At 41.4% G+C, this 18,706-nt stretch overlaps 2 protein-coding genes and 2 long non-coding RNA genes across 4 annotated transcripts in view; 1 reads left to right on the top strand and 3 right to left on the bottom strand.

Moving 5' to 3' along the window:
• The window catches only part of fbxo32 (F-box protein 32), a 6,069-nt gene extending 3,267 nt beyond the window's left edge, over window positions 1-2,802 (bottom strand). Inside the window, exons 1-4 of the mRNA XM_017410036.3 lie at window positions 2,552-2,802; window positions 2,004-2,125; window positions 1,750-1,799; window positions 1,525-1,617 (exon numbers count right to left, since the gene is read on the bottom strand). Coding sequence (XP_017265525.1) covers window positions 1,525-1,617; window positions 1,750-1,799; window positions 2,004-2,125; window positions 2,552-2,664 — 378 coding nt within the window. The 5' untranslated portion in view covers window positions 2,665-2,802. The remainder of the gene's footprint in view (window positions 1-1,524; window positions 1,618-1,749; window positions 1,800-2,003; window positions 2,126-2,551) is intronic.
• A 5,427-nt stretch (window positions 2,803-8,229) lies between these two features.
• LOC108232192 (kelch-like protein 38) lies at window positions 8,230-16,679 on the bottom strand. Its single transcript, XM_037980180.1, has 5 exons — window positions 13,312-16,679; window positions 11,380-12,594; window positions 11,154-11,295; window positions 10,968-11,073; window positions 8,230-9,644 (listed from the first exon to the last, which is right to left on the bottom strand). Exons 2-5 carry the CDS (start codon window positions 12,591-12,593, stop codon window positions 9,352-9,354), a joined length of 1,755 nt encoding a protein of 584 aa, XP_037836108.1. The 5' UTR covers window position 12,594; window positions 13,312-16,679; the 3' UTR covers window positions 8,230-9,351.
• LOC108232274 lies at window positions 16,638-17,102 on the top strand. The gene is made up of 3 exons (XR_001808452.3): window positions 16,638-16,717; window positions 16,799-16,952; window positions 17,046-17,102. It is a non-coding gene; the product is annotated as an uncharacterized LOC108232274 (long non-coding RNA).
• LOC119617775 lies at window positions 16,816-17,374 on the bottom strand. The gene is made up of 2 exons (XR_005234183.1): window positions 17,103-17,374; window positions 16,816-16,950 (listed from the first exon to the last, which is right to left on the bottom strand). It is a non-coding gene; the product is annotated as an uncharacterized LOC119617775 (long non-coding RNA).
• Between the last annotated feature and the right edge of the window lie 1,332 nt (window positions 17,375-18,706).

Genomic DNA, 18,706 nt, shown 5'->3' with positions numbered 1-18,706 from the left:
GGGGGGGGGGCATGTCTGGCATCTCGTATGCAGTGACATCATGGAGAAACTCAAGTTAGAGCCATCAACAACATTTGAGCCATAAATAAATTAAGTTAGCTACATTTTTTAAAACGAATTATAACTTTTAATAAAAGGCACCTACTTTAACCAAGCACCCAGAAAGATTATCATAATAAAGATGGGAAGATTTAATAAAGTTCAGTTTTATCATAAACTGCATAAACTGGTTCCTTCCCATTACGTTGCCAGTTTGAAGCTCTCCGCTCTCCATTCTTCCCTCCCAGCGTCGCTCCTGAACCCAAGCCTCTGCCCTTCTTCTTTTAGCAGCTCGTCGAGCGCTCCCCTCTCTTTGCAGAGCAGCCGGGCAGAACAATGTGCACTTCCGTGTCTACTTTTAGACCCCCGCCGCGCGCTAAGCTGCACCTTAACGCTTGGCATGCGGCTCACTCTTTTTTCCCCTTTTTCCAGAGGCTCAACCAGCAGAATACAAAGCGCCCGGTCTTATTGTTATCGTTATCGCAGTCGAATCGGGCTTTAACTTAAGCTGACTAAACTGATGGCTTCTCCGTGTCTGGCCCTAAGAACGGAGAGCATGACTTGTCCGTGCGAGGAAGAAGAAACTAATCTGTGTAACTGAGACGGAGTCAAACGACCCGGTGAAGGCCGTCAGATGGTCCAGACTGGGTGCTAGAGTTACATCGTTGTATTGTTCTGTGGGCTCGCCACACGTTACTGCGCTTATTAGCTGCAACCTGCGCCAAAAAGAAGGTCAAAAGCTCCCAACAAGGCCGACAAAAACGGTTTGCGCATTCGGACACTGAAAGACTGCACTGAGTTTATGAATCTGAGATGATGCTTTGGTGTGAAGAGACAAAAAAATACCAGCTGAAGACGAAGAGAGGTGGTTGGTGGGGTACAAAGCAAAGTTAATCTGGTAGAGGGAAATGTGTGTGTGTGTGTGTGAGTGTGTCTGGGGCTCTGAATCAGCTGACAATCATCAGGTCTGGTTTCATAAACCCCCTGTCAGGCGGTCACACCTCACCGCACAGCTGTCACAAACCCCTCGCCCTCACAGCACGAAGGGGGACGCCACGGCAGGCAGCCTTCAGCTCACATGTGGACACATGTGGGACGTGGGGGGGGGGGAGCTGAAGTCAAACTGACATTTGGGTTAAACAGGACCGAAAATAAAAAAAATAATACAAAAATATTCCTTTGACAAAGCAGCAAATCAGTATGGATCTTGTGGGAATGAAACACTTCTAATAAAATGCATGATGTGCTGCTAACAAAAAGGAACTGATTTTTAATGAAGAACTGGTTTAAAGGGACGCCAAATACCACAAACACACACACGCTCTCTTGAGTGAGGGTTCCTTGTCTGGAGAGGATTGATAAGAACCTCACAGAAGCCTACACACCCTCCTAACTTTAACCCCTTCTCAACCACACACACACACACACACAAACAGGACAGACAAAAAAGCAGCAGAAACAAGCAGCAAAGACACAAAAACTCACCCTGACGACGTAATTAAACCTCCTCGTGTCCTTGATGGCGCTGCAGAAATCCAAGCGGTTGAAGGCCTCGCCGAGCGTGCAGTATCCGTGGCGCTGGGAGAATTTAATTATCAGAGTGTTAGATTGCGATCCTTCGCAGGAGCACAGAATTGGCTGAACGGGTTTGAATTCAGGGAGGGGGTGAGGGGGGATGTTGATATCAAACTAAATGAGCTGCTTTGTTACCTCCTTGGTGCTTCCTTTATGAACATAAATCCACTTCTCCCTGTAGAAATCTGGGAGAAAAGAAAGCGTTCCCATCAGCGGCCTGCTCAGGCCTTGTTACTGCTGCAGCTCAGAGACGAGCGCGAGCACAGCAAATAAGATGCAACACCACGGCTGGCTGGGGGTTGCTGACAAATTAATGAAATGCTAGAAAATTAGAAAGGCCCCAAACCCAGCAAAGCGTCGCCCTTGTGTCAGAGCATGCAGGAACTCACAGGGGATTTTGGTGTTGTTGTTCATGAGGTCTTTCTTTCTTTTCTTGGCAGCCATGTCGTAGTTGAGGGAGAGCAGCAGGTTCTCCTTGTTGAAACACTCCGGCTCCTTGACTTTGCAGAAGCTGGAAACACACACATACATTTTTCAAGTTAACTGCAGCACTTCAAAGACACAAAAAGCTAACTGAGTCTGTCTCTAACCTCAGGACGGGTGAAAGACAGTTTTTTTGTTTGTTTGTTTTGTTTTTTTGAGTGAGACAAAGTAAACTTTGGAGGGAGTCCAGGCTGAACAGAGCTTTGTTAATCTCCTCACTTGTTGGTGGGTTATTATTAGCTCGGTGATTAGCCTGCAAGGGGAACTTAGCAACCCTGAAAACACTGATGGAAACCGACACGAAGGCCGACACTTTCCCTTTTGTTCACATTGTTGTTTGGACTCTTAAAAACACCTCCCTCCCTCCATCCATCCTTCCAAGACGGATGGAAAACTGCGCATTTAGGAGTTGCGCAACTTCCTTGCGCGCGACACTTCTCTCAGCGCAACCAACCTGTCCACGGGGACGTTGTTGTTTTTGTCGTCTGCTGTCGTCTTCTTCCACCCGTCTTCGGTTTTCACCCAGTTCTGACCCGGCGACCTCCAGTCCTGCCCGAGGAACGGCATCCTGACTTCAACTAATTTAAAACAACAGCAACAACAAAAAAAAACTTTATAAAAACCACAGCTCGGACGTCTTCCTCTCCGGAAAGCGCTTTTGTTAACCCTGAGCGTGTTTGTGTGCTTGTGTTGACGCTGCGCAGCTCCGTCGTTTTATCCTCCGGGTCTGAACCCGGAAGCGCCGAAGCCCCGCCCCCTTTGGAAACTTCTCCGCAGCACGTGGCTTTGTTTACCAACCTCGGCGTTGCAAAAGATGTGAGAGGAGAGGAGAGAGGAGAGCGGAGGAAGAGCGAGGGCACGAGGCGTTGTCGGTGTCATGGAAAGTTAAGACAGAAGACACCGGTGGCATTCATTTTCAAATGTTTTAGCAGTCTGAAAGCATAAACATTTTTTTTTATTGAAGCAGGTTTGATGTCTGTTACTTAACTGACCTGAACAGGAAAACAAAACATGTCACAATACTGAATGTGAGGCTAATCAGGACTTCTGGTGTTTTGAGTTTGATGCAACTATTTAAAACACAGGAGCCTAATTAATTATAATCAAAGGCATAGCTTTCCTTGAAAAAATCTGTAAAATTGACTGAGTCAGCTATTTTGGAAATGGTTGTGGACCATCTTGATTCCAGAAGTTAACCAGCTGTAGATGTCCATCTAATGATTATTTTATATTAGTTTCATTAAGATCTGTCCAGTGTTTCTGAAATATGTCACCAGCAGTCAGATAGGGTTGACTCAAACAGTTAATTACAAATTTTATGCAAAGATGTTGTGTGGCTTTTTAAAATTTTGTTTGGGATGACTCTCAGCCGCAGCAAAGTTTAGCTCAATATCTGGACGCCCGGCTGTGTTTTTAGCCATTTCTTAGTTTTCTAAGGTCAGTTGGCTGCGGCAGCCATCTTAAATGTGGTTAATTTCACAAGTTCATCAGCTGTAGATGTTCTCCTGTGACCAGTCGTACAATCACAGCTAAGTATAGTCGGCGGTAGGAGAACATCAAATTCTCATTTTACTGGACCCTCACACAGATAAGCTTATAAGAAATAACAGAGGCCTGGCTTGCAAGTTAAAGATATTTTATTTGGTTCACAATTTATACCGAATACCCTAAACCAGAGGTAAGTATGGTCACAAGGTTAAAATAAACAATGTAAACAATGTTAATGATCACTTTCTGACAGTTTTATTCAAATCTGTCCAGTGGTTCATGAGATATTTTGCTAACAGACAGACAGGTTTGACTCCAATAGTTAATGGCAAGGTTGTAAGCAAAGGTCTCACACAATGAGTTGGCACCAGAAGTATGTGTTGTGGATCAGTCTCAGCTACTACCACATCAAATTTTAGCTCAGTAGCTGTAAAACTGACAGCGTTATAGCCATTCTTGTGTTGGCTAAGGTTGATTAGCCATGGTGGCCATCTTGAATTAGCTTGACTGCAAAGGTTAATCAGTTGTCGATGAACATCCAGTGGTTACTTTCTGAGAGTTTCATTAAAACCCATCCATGAGATATTTTGCAAACACAAACAAACACGTGGACAGGCAAAGGCATCGTCTCCCACCTCTTGTCTTTTGGCAGCGGGAGATAAATCATCATTTGCATTTTTATTTTTATGACTGTGTGTGACGTGATTGTGTAATCCACCTGCAGAGTACAAAGTACCACTGCTTTCTTTTGCAGGAAGAATGAGCTTTTATGAAGCGTTTTCTTAAATCTGGTCAGTGTCTGCTTTCTGTCAGTGTAAACATAAAGAGAGAAAAACATTCAGGCTTCTCAGAATTATCGCAGCATAGTCCCCTGTCTCTTTGTCCCCCCTGGGATTATAAATAGACTGAGTTTGGTTTTGGGTTTTTCCACAGCATTAGGTTGTACTGTGTTTATTTGAATTGAGAAAGTTTACCACTGTATTTAAAATTTCCCTCAAAAATCAGCGCTGATTAATCCAGGAAGGCTGTCGGAGGGACTTTTAATTGATTTTGTCCTTGAAAGATAATGTGTAACAAATTCCATCCAACCCAACTGGATCAGATCCTATCAGCTTGATTCAAAATATTCACGTTTATCTTAGAGGCTTTACTTGGAGGTTTTATTGATTTGTTTATCACATTAATACTGTTCCTACTGTTACTTAACCTTCTGGCAACAGACAGGGTGTTTACAAGGAAGATAACATTAACAGTGCCCGAGTTTTAGCTTTGTCACCAGCAATCTGGAAGCAAAAATGTGATCAATAAGGAAGGGCTTTTACTGCCTCATCCAAAGACACACACACACACACTGATAGGTAGCGTCCTCTGCAGCTGCTTCCTAAAAGTCTAACGCAGCAAAACATTTAGTTGATGTAATCAACAAGCAAGAAAAAGCACCGGGAGATTTGCTCGGCACACATAATTCATGAAACACTATACAATCAGCAGAACATGTCAGCTGCTGCGCAGTGTGCACACGAAGGGGGCTCCTCTTCCAGGAAGCGTCAGGCCAGATTCAGCTCCCCCCTCTGTGTGTGTCGTGGTGCGTCCGCTCTGCTGAGGGCACACATCATGCACATGTGGATGATGTGGTTCTTGTGAGTTGCCTCTCATGGCTACAACCTGCTTTTCACAGAGAATCCTGGTCCCATCTTCTTTGCTGTTAGTGAAGTTATGTGTGTTTATCAGTTAAAACTGATTCAATAGAAGAATTAGCTGCTCCATCGGGGCACTTCTTAGGCAAAAGGCAGATAGTGATTTTGCTCTTGTTTGTTTGCTTGTCGTGTTAGCAAAATATCTCATAAACCAGTGGGCAGATTGTAGTGAAACTCTCAGATAGAAATCACTGGATGCATAACTTCCAACTGCTTAGCTTTTGGAGTCGAGATGGCCGCCACAGCCAACTGGCATTAGAAAATAAAAAAAATGGTTACAAATCTGCTAAATTTACAAGTATTGACCAACAATCTGGTGTGGCAGCAGCTGAGAGTCATTCACAACTCATACTCCAAGTGCTAACAGATCATGCAAGATCACGTGAGACTGTGCATGATGTTATTTATGAGGTTTGATCAGAATGGATCTTAGTTTAAAACTCTGTTACGATCTCTCACTGATGGTATTCATCAACTAGGCCTTTAGTTCCTGAAGCTTTTAAAATGGTTTAAATGTTGCTTCCTGTTTGAGTATTTAATGTATCTCTGATGTATGCAAGTTTAAATATTTCAGGAGGCCATCTTTTGAGTAAAAGAGAAGACAGCGAGTACACTGCAGGAGGGGAACTGATCATTGTTACATCTGAAACCACAGCCGATGTGCTGAAATAGTTCCCCTTGTGGGTAACTATATATAATGATATGTGTGACAAGTGGAACTTCAAAATTAAATACATAATACTGTGTTCACTTTATTGGTATAGAGCAGTGAATATGGTGTTGTGAGTCCCTGAAGTCTGATTAAATCTATTTCTGGAGCAGGATGAACTACAGGATGACACGGAAAGTCCCAGCAAACGTCTGGTCACTCAGTGACTAAACCTCGACCTCTGACCCTGTTTAGTTTTTGTTTAGTTTATTCAGTGCATGATTAACTGTGTTTGACCAGATACAATGTGGTTAGAAACAGAGCGAGCAGCAGTTAAATGTATTATTTACAGCTCAAGGAGGAAAATTAAAGCCATAATTTCTAGAGTATCTTGTATGTAGATGGCAGTGTTGAGTTTCTGTCCTCCCACTGTCACAACAATGTGTCCTTATGAGAAAATTCATCCTATGTTTGCGAAATAATATCAGTAAAAGAAGGTCAGCTTTGCATAGAAGTCATAGATGGGTTATGGTGACATAATCTACCAACAATTTTATCATATTAGAAAATTCATGTACCTAGGTTAGCAGGTTTGTGTCATCAGGAGTCAGCGCGCCCTACTGACCACATTTCCTTGATCTGCTGCTGTCTTTACTCTCTCTTCTTCCCATGTTTGTACAAGCAATCATTGTTGCTATTAGCCTCTAATTTATTTTTTTTAACATAGAAACTACATTTGGATTGACCCTGTATTTGTCTGTGTGTCTTTTCTCTCTTCTCAAACTCAAGCTGGTTGAGGCAGATGGCCGCTCAACCTGAGCCTGGTTCTGCTGGAGGTTTCTTCCTGTTAAAGTATAATATTGAGTCGTTGCTTTCCACTGTCACCAACATGCTGCTCCGGGTGGGGGATTACGACCAAGTGAGAATCTACTGGCTCCCTTAGATAGATAACTTTGACTGATCAGCATTAGTAAAATCTGTTTTAATAGGAATTATTAGACTGTCACTGGATTTGAATCAACAACTGATTTGGTCTTTTGCCCTAAGATTACATTTGTTATGAATTGGTGCTATAGAAATAAACGGATTGGGTTGAAGTTGCATAGATTTCCTTTTTTTTTAATACAAAAAAGTAACATTGCAATGTTGGGATGTGATGTATTTGAGCTACAGTATATTCAATTAAATACAAAATTCAAATCTATCTATAACATCGCTGTACTTTTGGGGAAATAGTTTTGCATTTGTTTTACCAAGCTGATGAGTTCAGAGAATTTGGAGAGGACCCACCATTCTTCAACTGAACTTTGTGTTTATTTTCATTGGAAATAACAGATTTTAGCAGACTAACCTGTAACTCAGATAGTGAGCATGTTATGTTATCTTTGCTGATGTGAGTTTTTTTAATACGTGAGGAACATCACTGAGCTGAAATCTGCCTGGTTGTAAGCTTTGCTTGAATCAATAATTTAAACCTTGATTAAATATATGGTATATGGATTTCTTCCTCTTAATTCTCTCCTTCTCCTCTGGTTTTGTTGTGATAAAATGATGGGACACAACAGCTGGTCAGTCCTGCTTGACCCTGCACAAAACACACACACACACACACTTCAGGACACAGTTACACAAATATCCACCTGTTGCTGCTCCTCACGGACGGGTTTCATCACTCGCTCAGATTCTCTGTTGTGAAATACACCTCATCAGTTTCTCTGTCTCTGGCCTCACATCTGCCAGCTCATACGGCAACAAGCCTCACGCGGTGTAACACTCGCCGCCCTGTTTGTTACTCAAAATAACGTCAGATCACTTATAGGTTTCGCAGCATCCTCCCTCCCCACCCCCACCACTCTGTTTGATGGCAGCAACCTTTGACCCAAAATTTCTGTTTTCATGGAAGTGCACATGGATTTCTGTGGTTAACTTATGTTTACGCCTTTCTAAGGGGCAGATATTGTTTTTTCTGGAAGTCGTCAGTAAATAAGGTTACGTGAGCAGCCCAGCTGCTGTTAATCATTTTAAAGAAAGTAGTTTTCGCCGACTCTGAATAACCTGCATTGATCTTAGCCTGAAATATCAGTTATGAAACAAAACAAAGTGTTCTCCTGCAAAGTTTCCTACAATATACATTTGCTGTGTGTGTGTGTGTGTGTGTGTGTAGTGCGGGAACAAGTCCAGACATGTAGACATCACGTGTGAACTGAATGTCAAATAGACCGAAAATAAGATGAGGATGACACATCTCCTACTGAGATTCACTGTCAGCTGGTGAGAAATGAAGAGAGGTCACAAGAATCAATTGAAAAGTTATATTTCTAAAAAGAGGAAAATAATAAAAACTAGAAACAATTTTATAAATGTATCAAATCTCACTGAACAAGTTACTAAAAAGATGTAAACTGTGACAGTGTCTTGAGTATCCTTCTGTTTTATGTTTTGCTTTCAAGAAGCCAGACTTTCTTGTAATCTTTTAAAATGAGCTTGAGCAATCATTATTTCGACTTTAGCTGGTTTTTCATTCACTTGAGGAATGTTTTTTTGTTTGTTTGTTAATGTCACCTAACTCTGACTTGTGAATTATGCAGATAAAGGCTCCTAAACTCAAGAGATGAACCAGTTCTGTGTCGACAAGTAACAGAAGAACAAACAACTTAGAAGTTAGCTCATATTAAATCGGCTCTTCAGGCTCATTGTTAGCAGCAGCTTGTCACAAAGACACAAAATGATCTGATTTTGTTTGACTGATTGATCTCTTTCTACATATTTTAAGCACAAAGTGCACACTAAGCTGCTGTGGTCATTTACAAGGCCTGAACAGAAAATGAGCCAAAAAGCAGCCAAAGTCCCCAAAAAATAAAAGATAAATAAACTTAGAGAACTCTTGATTAAGACCATTTTATAAGATTACAAGCAAATCTGGTTCCTTGAAAAGAAAACATAAAGTCATGAAGGCTAACTGAAGCTTTTTACAGAGTAATAGTAGAATAAAAATATTAGCAATCTTATCATGACAGTTTCAGTTTCCAATGAAGCAACAAACAATGTTTGCAGATGAATCTCTAACCTCAGACCTGAGAGCTGAGCGTAGCTTCAACTCACACCAAACAGCCTCCAGGATTCAAACATGACAAGTAAAATCTCTAGATTCAAAGCAGGCAGAAAACAGCACTTGGAGAAGTTAGACAGGTTAAGAACAGGCTGTGCAGAAGAGTAGCTTTCTTTTTAATGTCTAGCTGTTGAATAGAAACTTGGAAATGGCCTAAAAAAAATAAATGATTGAATTACTGAGTGGTCATGTTGGTCAATTTCTTTTCTTAATAAACTTGTTTAGAACTATTACTAAAAAGTTAGTCAAACCTTTAATACACAAAACACTTAGTTTGAAATATCACATTATAAAAGATTTCTTTCCCCGAGTTATGATGATTTTGCCCAATTCTGCGACACACACGTCAGAGTCAGGAAGCCGTGGTCAAATAATTTATACGGCAGACTCCCTTTACACGTCCAAGTGTCTGTCTTTGGGTCGTAGCACTCAAAAGTGTCCAAGTCTCCAATGACATCGTGTCCGTCGATGTAGCGCCCGCCCGTCACGTAGAGTTTGTTGTGGAGGACGGTGGCGGAGTGGTGCATCCTCCTCTCCTTCAGGTTGGCACACTTGATGAACCTGTTGGCCTTGGTGTCATACGCGATCACTCTGCGGGTGTATCCTGTGACAGCAGAGACAGTCATGTGACAGAGGAGGCACCTGGGGCTCCGGCAGAATGTTGAAATGTCACTCTACTGTCATATTTACTGAAGAAATTACTTGGAATTAATCAGTGTCGATGAAAAGCAATATAGCCCTTTTCTCTACGCTACTGTCTCTTATTCCATGAATTAAAACTTTAAAGTAATATTTAATAATCCAAGTGGTTAAAAGATTTAGGGATGAAACGGTAAAAATATTGTTTTAGTAGTTAGCAAAGCCTATCAAACTGCCCTATAGGGCCCTCAACAGCATGGATGGCCTTAAAGAGATAGTTTAGATCCACAGAAGTGTGGTTCTGTTGAAAGGTTATGAACATTTAACATCTTACCTGTTGTAGAGAGCTTTATGACCAGTCCCAGTTTGGAGAAATAGAGTTTATTTCTGACTCATGGTTAATCCCACAGGAGTCAGAACCGAAGTGGATCGCCATTGTTTTAAAACAACCGCATACTCAAAGATCTGTAGCAGTTCATGTAAATGCTTTGTTATAAATCTAAACATTACCATCCAGGTTGCAATACACAAATATTTCCTTTCAGACTGCACCAGAAGAGCTACTGCTACCAGCTGCTGTTAGTTACTCGTCCAGATTACCATAGATGTAAAGATCTGCCAGTTTCATTTGCAACTTGTGCAAATGAATTAACATTTGCATACACTGAATTAGCATAAAGATTTCAAGATTTGAGTTGTTTTAAAATGAGAGCAATCCACTTTGGTTTGGGCCCACTCAGACTCGCCATTAGCTCGTTAATACAGTCAGAGTTAAACTCTGTTTCCCAAATTCAGATTGTTCATAGATTTATCTACAACAAGTAAGATATTAATTGCTCTTAAGCTTTCCAAAACTGTAAATGCAACATGATATTTTTAAACATCTTTTTGTGTAAAGTTTTGTGTTTGGTGAAATATTCAAAACAGGTCTTACATTTTCTGTTTTGGTTCTTTCAAAGATTTCACTGAAATTTGGTGTCTTCTGAAATATTGGTTTCTGTAATATTATTTACTGAAATATTGTCCTTATTTTTAATTAATAAATGTTCTGAGGTGGAATGTTTTCTGGATCATCCTCGTGTTTCTTACCCAACATTGAGATTTTCTTTTAATTTTGTCTCTTCTGTTTGTAATGCTGTCTGACACATTAGGTTTGCTGAAAAATGTTTCAAAAATGTAGTTTCATTATCAGTTTTGATGTGTTTTCTTAAACACTCTTGTGAGTTTTGTTTTTGTGTTTTAATTTGCTAGTCGTTTTAGCCTCTCACAGCTCTCACACTGTGTGTACCTCCGACAATGTAGATTTTTTCCTCTGTAGCAACAGCAGGAGCAGAAACATTCTTCACCATTCTGTTCTCCATCTTAGACCACATGTTCCTGCCGATGTGGTAAACCTGTGGAGGGGGATGGTAAATAAAATGAGCGGATGATTGGGTAGAAATGGAAAGAAGCACTCGACTGCATGTAGTTTCACCTGTATGAGCCTGACAGGGTTTTGCATGGCATCCTCTCCTCCAAACACGTAGATTCTCTGGTTGGTGGCAGCGACTGCAGGGTGGAGCACAGCCTCAGGCATAGGTGTCATCGACTCCCACTGGTTGAACATACTGTTGTACCTGATATGACAGCAATGAGACATTGCTTGTTTGCACGTTTTGTTTTGCAGCTTGGCAACAGAAAGCGCTGACTGAGTTTCTCACCTTTCCATGCTGTCTGTCAGCTGTCTGTCAGGGCCAAGGCCACCCAAGACAAAGATGAAGTGCAGGTAGGAGACACTGTGGTGGGCAAAGTGAGGCTGAAGCATAGGCTCTGCTATCCGCCACTGGTTGGTCTTCAGAGACAAGGTGTAGACAGTCCTGCTGACTTGGCTGTCTTTTGTATTCGTGGTTAAGCCTCCAAGAACATACAGTACGCTGTGAAGGGCGACATAGGACGCTTTGTAAAGACGAACAGGCAGTTTGGCGAGCCATTGCCACTTCTGGCTCTTCTCATCAAAGGCTAACGCTTCCCTCGAGGTCAGCTCGTTGTTCTTCCTCCCTCCGACTACCAGCAACATGTCATCGTAGGTGCAGCGCCGCGGTGCACCCCAAAGCGAATCCATTGAGGAGTCTCCATTGTTCTTAGTGCCAACAGAAAACATGAGGCGTCTCACAGACTCAATGAGCTCGGTACAGAGGGTGGATGACTGGATCAAAGGATCATTTGCAATGAACTGGAAGAGGAAGGTGGGGTGGATGTAACGAAGGCGAACCTTCTTGAAAAGGTCGCTGATTGCCCCACACCTGGACATCGGATCATGATGTATCCAAGCAACAAGAGTCTCAAAGACCTGCTCCTCCTCTGCACAAAGGCTGTCATCGTCCAGGTATCCCATCAGCTCCTGTAAGGAGAGCTCACACAGATCCTCAGAGGCCGACACGTCGGAGAAGCTCTTCATGGCCATCTCTTTAGCTTTGTCTCTTAAACTGTTACAGTTCATTATGTCCGAAAGTCTTATCATGCTCAAGCAGTTGTTCGGTCTCAGTTGTTCCTGAAGGAAGCTAGAGCAGGCCTCAAAAAGACGGCCATATTGCAGCATGGATGCCGCCTGCATCAGAGGGAGCACAACGTCCACGCTGATGCTAATAAGTCCAGTGTAAACGTAGTTGATGATGCTGCTCAAAATGCCTGATGGGAATCCCTTCAGGTCAACCTTGGTCTGCTGGCTCTCCACAAAGTTGTTGCAGAACATGGCTCTGAAGTAAGGGCTGCTGGACACCAGGACGTTACGATGGCAGGGGATCTGCATGCTCCCTGAGCACAGCACCACGTCTGTCAGGATGCTCTCCTGCCTCAGTCTGTTGAGCTGCAGAAGCAGGGAGGAGGAATGATCTTCATCTTTGTAGTGGTGGACCTCTGCTGCAGATGGATCCATCCTGAGAACAGGCCAAGACCACAAATCCATTTAGCTTTTATATGGTTTGAAAGACAATTTGCTTGAGACATAAATGCTAAATTTGTTACAATTTTAGAGCTTAAAATGGGATTTATTATTAATCACAAAAAAAATGAGTGACACTAATTTTGTCTGAGTTTCATTTAATTTAATCAAAACCTGGATATGATTACTTTAGTACTGTACAATTTATTTGTACAAACACACAAGAATAAATAGTTTAAACAGTTCAATAACCTTAAATAAACCATAAATTTAATTCTCAGCTCTTTTTAGAGTCAATTATTGCTCATATAGTAGACTGTTTATACAGTCATGAAAGTGGAAATAAATGTCTTTAATTTCTCATTGAAATATTAATATTAAGAATAAAATGAATAAAATTCTAACTTACACATTTAATTCATTTCACATCACATATAACGGAAACGTCAGCGCTGACATTCTCATGGGAGAAGTTGTGGGTGTGTTTTGTTGTGCGGAGATGGTTAGGGTGACAATCAAAAGTTTTGTGGCTGCAGCTTTTCCATTTCATGCATTATGTGCATGTACAAATGTGTCATTCTACACTTAAAATGAGATTGTAAATAAAAAATACAATTCATCACTTCTGACTTTATTTAGATCCTGCAAACATAGGAAAACCGTTATTGGAAACCCCACTGCAGATCACGAAGCCTTACCAAACAGCTCTTACCTTTTTTTTTATCCTCTTCTGTCTCTGATGTTTTCTTTGGATCCAACAAGCTTCAAGGCAAGTTCTCAGCAGAAAATGTATTGTGTTGCCATTTTCCTGAACCCTCTTCCCTTTCTTCTTGTGTTGATGCTGTGTGACCGTATGTGTTCCCCTCTTTGTAGGGAGTGTGTTGCACAGTTTGTTGTTATGGTCACTTTTCCACGAGGCCTTTGTACATTCCTCCCCTAAAAATAGAGTCCCTCTTTGGCAACACGGCTGCAGACTCACATGAGCTTTCTGAGAATCTGACTCCATTACCTGTCTGTCTATTGCTTTGCCTCTTCTTCTGATGTTTCCCTTATTTCCTACAAACACATACTGCATCTCTCCTTTCGCACATCAAATTTCTGCCCCCCAAAATCCCCCCAATCATCCGTATCTCTGTCTGGCACATGATTGTAGCAGTAAAAACAGCACTGATCCTTGATAACACTCCTTCTGCTGGCTGCTGGAACTCACCAGAGGTATAAAAACAGGATTATGTAACATAAACAGAGATGTGAGGAGGTCTGCATTAAAAAAAGAAAAAACAGGGAACAAGAACATGTAAAACAGTCTGGCTGTAATATTACAAACAAGTTACTACAAGTTCAGTAAGAATTTATCACATCAGCAAGACAGAAAATGAAGGTTTAACTCAGGTTATGTTTGGCTTTACTTTTACACATGGTATTCATTCTTCACGCATGAAGAAAAAGCCTAATTTATCTGTGCGTCAACAAAAGATGCTTGCCTCTCCTATGGCTGTGTTTTCCAAGCTCATTTCCATCTCATTTGTTTCATGCTCCTCGTGACGAAAACAAACAAAAAAAAGAAGCTCATTCTCTGCAGCTTTTGTAGGAAACATCCCACAAGGTGGCAATGTAATTGTTTACCCGTTCCCCACAGCTGGAGACGAATCAAAGCATGTTGCTCAAATGTGGGCACGTAAAGACAAAACCTACAGGCATTTTTAGTCATCACATTTACGGACGAGGCATGTTTTTCCTTGTACGCAGCCTTGTACGCTGAAGCACAGCAAATCAGAGACAAAAAGCCGCTTGGATTGAATTCAGTGAGTGGTGAATCACTGGTTTTAGACCATAAACCAGAGTTCTGTGATCTGCATCACACCTTTCTGAACAGACGCCTCTGAGACGACTGAAACAGCCGGTGCTCAGCACTGCAGCTGATGCAAAACAGGAACCTGTAGTCAAATATTAGTCTGATGTTAAAAACACTGAGGTCAAAATATTCCTGCAACTTTCACAAAGGCAGCAGCAACAACTAAACAGCACCATCTAGTGGTTCCTGTTGGTATAAATCTAACTCACTCATTCTGAAAACTGAATAGTTGACTTTTGTGTCAAGGGTACAATGACAGGTTTGTGTTAAGTTGGTATTTACAGCTGCAGACAGTTTGGGTTTTTTTTGCAACAAAACACCTAAATTAAGTATATTATCTGCTCTCTTTACATTGCATTCACATTAAATTGGCCTCCCACATCTGCTCTGTCAAGGGCGAGCGCTTAACTTATTATGCCAGAAAAACTAGCAGCATAGTTGCTATTACACCCCAAATGCTGTGATTGCATCCTTTAACATTAAGTCTGCTATCTCTGTTCCTTCACCTTGACAAAAAAAAAGGACTCATTAATGTTTGCCTGTAGGCAACAAGTTCTATTAAAAGTAAAGGCTTTGATACACATTTAGCAGCAGAACTGTTGCCGCCCATCGCTGCATCCTCACATCACCGCATGATCATCTTCTGCTGTGGTCTAATTGAGCCAATACCCAGGGGATTAGATTTGACTCATTTGTATTGTGCTTTGCATGCCTGTGTGTGTGTGCAGGGTGGTGGTGGTAGTAATGAACGTCTTTTCTTCTTAAAGTGAAATGACTTTAAAAACAACATGAATGGGAAGGTCAGTCCGACTTCAATTGACTTCACCCTTTTTTAGCAGGACTATTTATACTACGTCTATTTGCATAAAAAGGCCCCAGTTTGCTTAAGTTTATCTAATCATATTGCTTTACCCCTAGCATATGAGTTCTACTGCAAAAAAAGGTTTAAAATACAAAAACTGTTGGTACTAATGGTGGAAAAGGTGAGTGATTGTAAGACATTTGAGAAGGATTTTTATTCCAACTTTGTTGGCTCAGTTAGGATCAGTGTTAAGGTGTTGGAGAATATTTATATCAGACTGAGTCTTTCTGAAAAACGCTGATAATAAAATAGGAAATTCTGTATTTTATTATTTTATTTTTTTGTTTAAGGATACCAATGCAGCCTCTATACAAAACTCCAACAACAGCTTTTTTCTAAAAAACCTTTTTGTAATTTAGGACTTCCTTTTGTAATCATCTAAGCCAGCAAAATATTGACATTTTGATGTATAACAGTATAAAAGCTCTAAAAAGAACAAATAAATGTCAAAGCTGATGCTGGTGGTGCTTTAGTGTCACCATGGTAACCACACACCTGGACAAACAGCTGCTGCACAAAAATTATAAGTCGCAAACAAAATCTCCTGACCTGTAAATGGCAAACAGACCTGGTCGTCACACACGTACATGTTTATGTCTGTAGTGGCTTATAGGAGATACGACAAGTTATAAAACACCTGTCTGTGCTCTAATACAGTGGAAGTCAAGGAGAGGTTTGATGTGTACACTTTGCACTCTGGAGGGATATGACAGCAAAATTCCTACATTTTGATGTATAAATTGTGTAAGAAGGATAAAGTTCGCAAGAGTAAGAAGAGTTTGTTTGCAATTTTTTTTGGAAGTGTGTCACACTTTAACTTCTAAGGTAAAAACTAAAAGAACCAATCATACAAATCAAACCTTGACTGGATATAAACAGTAAAAACTATCAAAACGCCACTTCAGTCATGGAAAGTCCAATCTTCCTGTTTGAACTTTGAATGTTTCTACTGTGTAGTATTTCGGAGCTGTAGGCCTCCAAAGACGGCTGGGTTTTTTTGCTCATTTTGCCAAAATCCGTTTGTTGTGCGTGTGGGAATTTCTTTCATAGCGTTTGCAAATTTCGTCTTGTGCTGTTACCAAACGCTGTTGCTCACTAATCCAGATCAAACCACGTGTTTTTTGCATTTATTTTTGTGGGTTTTTTTCTCCAAAGCTGCAGAGGAGATGCAAATTGAAAATCATGACCAGAAATAGAAAAACAATGACCGAATGGTAATAAGGGTGTTTTAACGCTTATGCAGTGAAGCCTCCTTAATGTGAGGATCTGGGGTTTGGCTCCACCTTCTGGGTGGTGCCACTAATCATTGTCCACAGGTGTTCCTCATACCACTGACGAGACCATACAGGATTTAAGCAGCAGGCTGTGATCACATCTTCGCTGGAGCATCGAACCTACTGGGTTAGATTCTCCGCCTTAGCGTCTAACCTGAAACCTTGCTCCTAGTGTTAACTACGTTCTCTGTTTGTACCTACGTCCTAGGTTTTTGCCACGCCACGACTACGGATACTAAGGACTACTTACCTGACACCCTTCTGATACTTACCTTCCTGGAATTGGCTCGTCACGTCTGGAACTTCTGGGACTCCTGGAACCACTCCTCCTCTCCTCGACGCCGCATTTAACTCCTGGATCTGTAAGCAAACCAAGAGACATCATTACCAACTTCTCGCCACCGTCTGGATCTAGACTCGTACCCGAGACTCACCTAGCTCTCCTTCTCTTGCAGACTCTCTGGATACCGCCCACTGTATATAGCTATCACCCTGTAAATAAAATCACTTACCTTTTACATCCGTCTCCGTGTTGGTCTTGGTCTCGCTCTCTGGACAGTATCCCCTGGTTTATGACACTTAAAGGAAAAGGTATTCTGCAGGCTGCTCCTTGTTAAAATGATAATGGCCACCGTCACCTTCTCACGCCTCGCAGCACAGGCCATCTCTTCAATTTGCCTCACTTTGCCTCAGTTGGAAGTTTCCTCTCTCAAAGTCTCCCTCTTGTTGCTCAGTTGTGAATTTCAAATTGTGCACTGGATTGTCACTCTGTCATATCAGTTTAGGTAGCTTGCCCTGGTGCCCGGGCACTGATTCTGCGCTTGGCTGAGCTCCCTGAGACTCACGGAGCCAATGAGCTTTATTTCCAGACAGGAGTCAGCCGTAGCTGGCTAAACTCCTGTGACTTGTGCCGCCAACGTTTTTCATGAAACGAGTTGTTGCCTATAGAGAGAGACGGGTCATTTTTCGAGCTTTACAATGTCGAAATCATTACAAACTGAGCCAATTCTGAGAGATTTATAAGGTGCAGGCTTTTGTAGTTCTTGGTTTCTCAGGTTGTTTTTTTTAGAGACACAAGTTGTTGCGATTAGTCACACTATGAGCTTCATACAGCTGTGAGCTCAGTTTAAAATGATTCATCTATTGATCACAGGCAGCATGAAACAGGCTTTTAAAAGCTAAACTCTTGGAACTACAACAAAAAAAAGATGCTCGTGCACTTTATACAATGTCGCAACAGAAATACGGACAGTGTATGCGTGTGCTGAAGCTCGACTTTCAAATAATATCTACATGTATAACTTCCAGGGAATTTTCTTTTTTTTATCCAACTGGATAAACAAGGAAGCTGTGATGAAAGGAGGAAGCTCACGACAGGAGAACAGCAGAAAAAGAAGCCATGAACTAAAGTAATTAGTTTTGATGCAAATAAAATCATGTGGATTTTAACTTCTCTTCTCAGCTCTATTTTCCGATCATTATCAGCCTGTTTAGTTTTCATGTTTATGCCCATGTCTGTGTGTGTTTGTTTGTGGTATTAGCAAAGTAATCCCATGGACAACGGCATGAATTTCGGTGAAACTTGCAGAACGGTATTACTGAATATACATTCACAGCTGATTAGCTTTTGGAGTCAACCCCATTAAAGATGGCTGCCACACCTGAGCAACATGATCAAACACAAAAATGGGCTATAACTTTGTCACTTTTAAACACAGTGAACTTAAATCTGGTGTGTCAGTAGCAGAGAGTCAATCTCAACACATACTCTGAGCACTATCACATCCCACAGTATCGCCTTGGATTGTCCAAGTCATTTACAAGGTTTGACCAAAACAGAAAAGCAATGTGTGTTCTTTCAAGGAAACATCAATTGGTTTAATTTTTGCTCATTCATACTGCAGCTGAAGGTCTCAGATTGTACTGACCAGGTTCGGTTGTCTGGTTTGAATTTAACTAACTATCCAACAGGGTAATTAAACTTAAATCTGATGCAATATTTGCTTCGCTGAAGGAGCATTATGTTGCATATAATTTGTTGGCACAGAGGGCTCCACGGATTCATGAGGACAAACATTTCATTTCACAGCTGCTGAGTTAAAAGCGGGAGTCCTTT

Source organism: Kryptolebias marmoratus, linkage group LG16 (genome assembly GCF_001649575.2).
Source record: "Kryptolebias marmoratus isolate JLee-2015 linkage group LG16, ASM164957v2, whole genome shotgun sequence".
Taxonomy (NCBI): Eukaryota; Metazoa; Chordata; class Actinopteri; order Cyprinodontiformes; family Rivulidae; genus Kryptolebias; species Kryptolebias marmoratus.
Note: the sequence above shows the minus strand (reverse complement) of the source record. Positions and strands in the feature narration are given on the sequence as shown.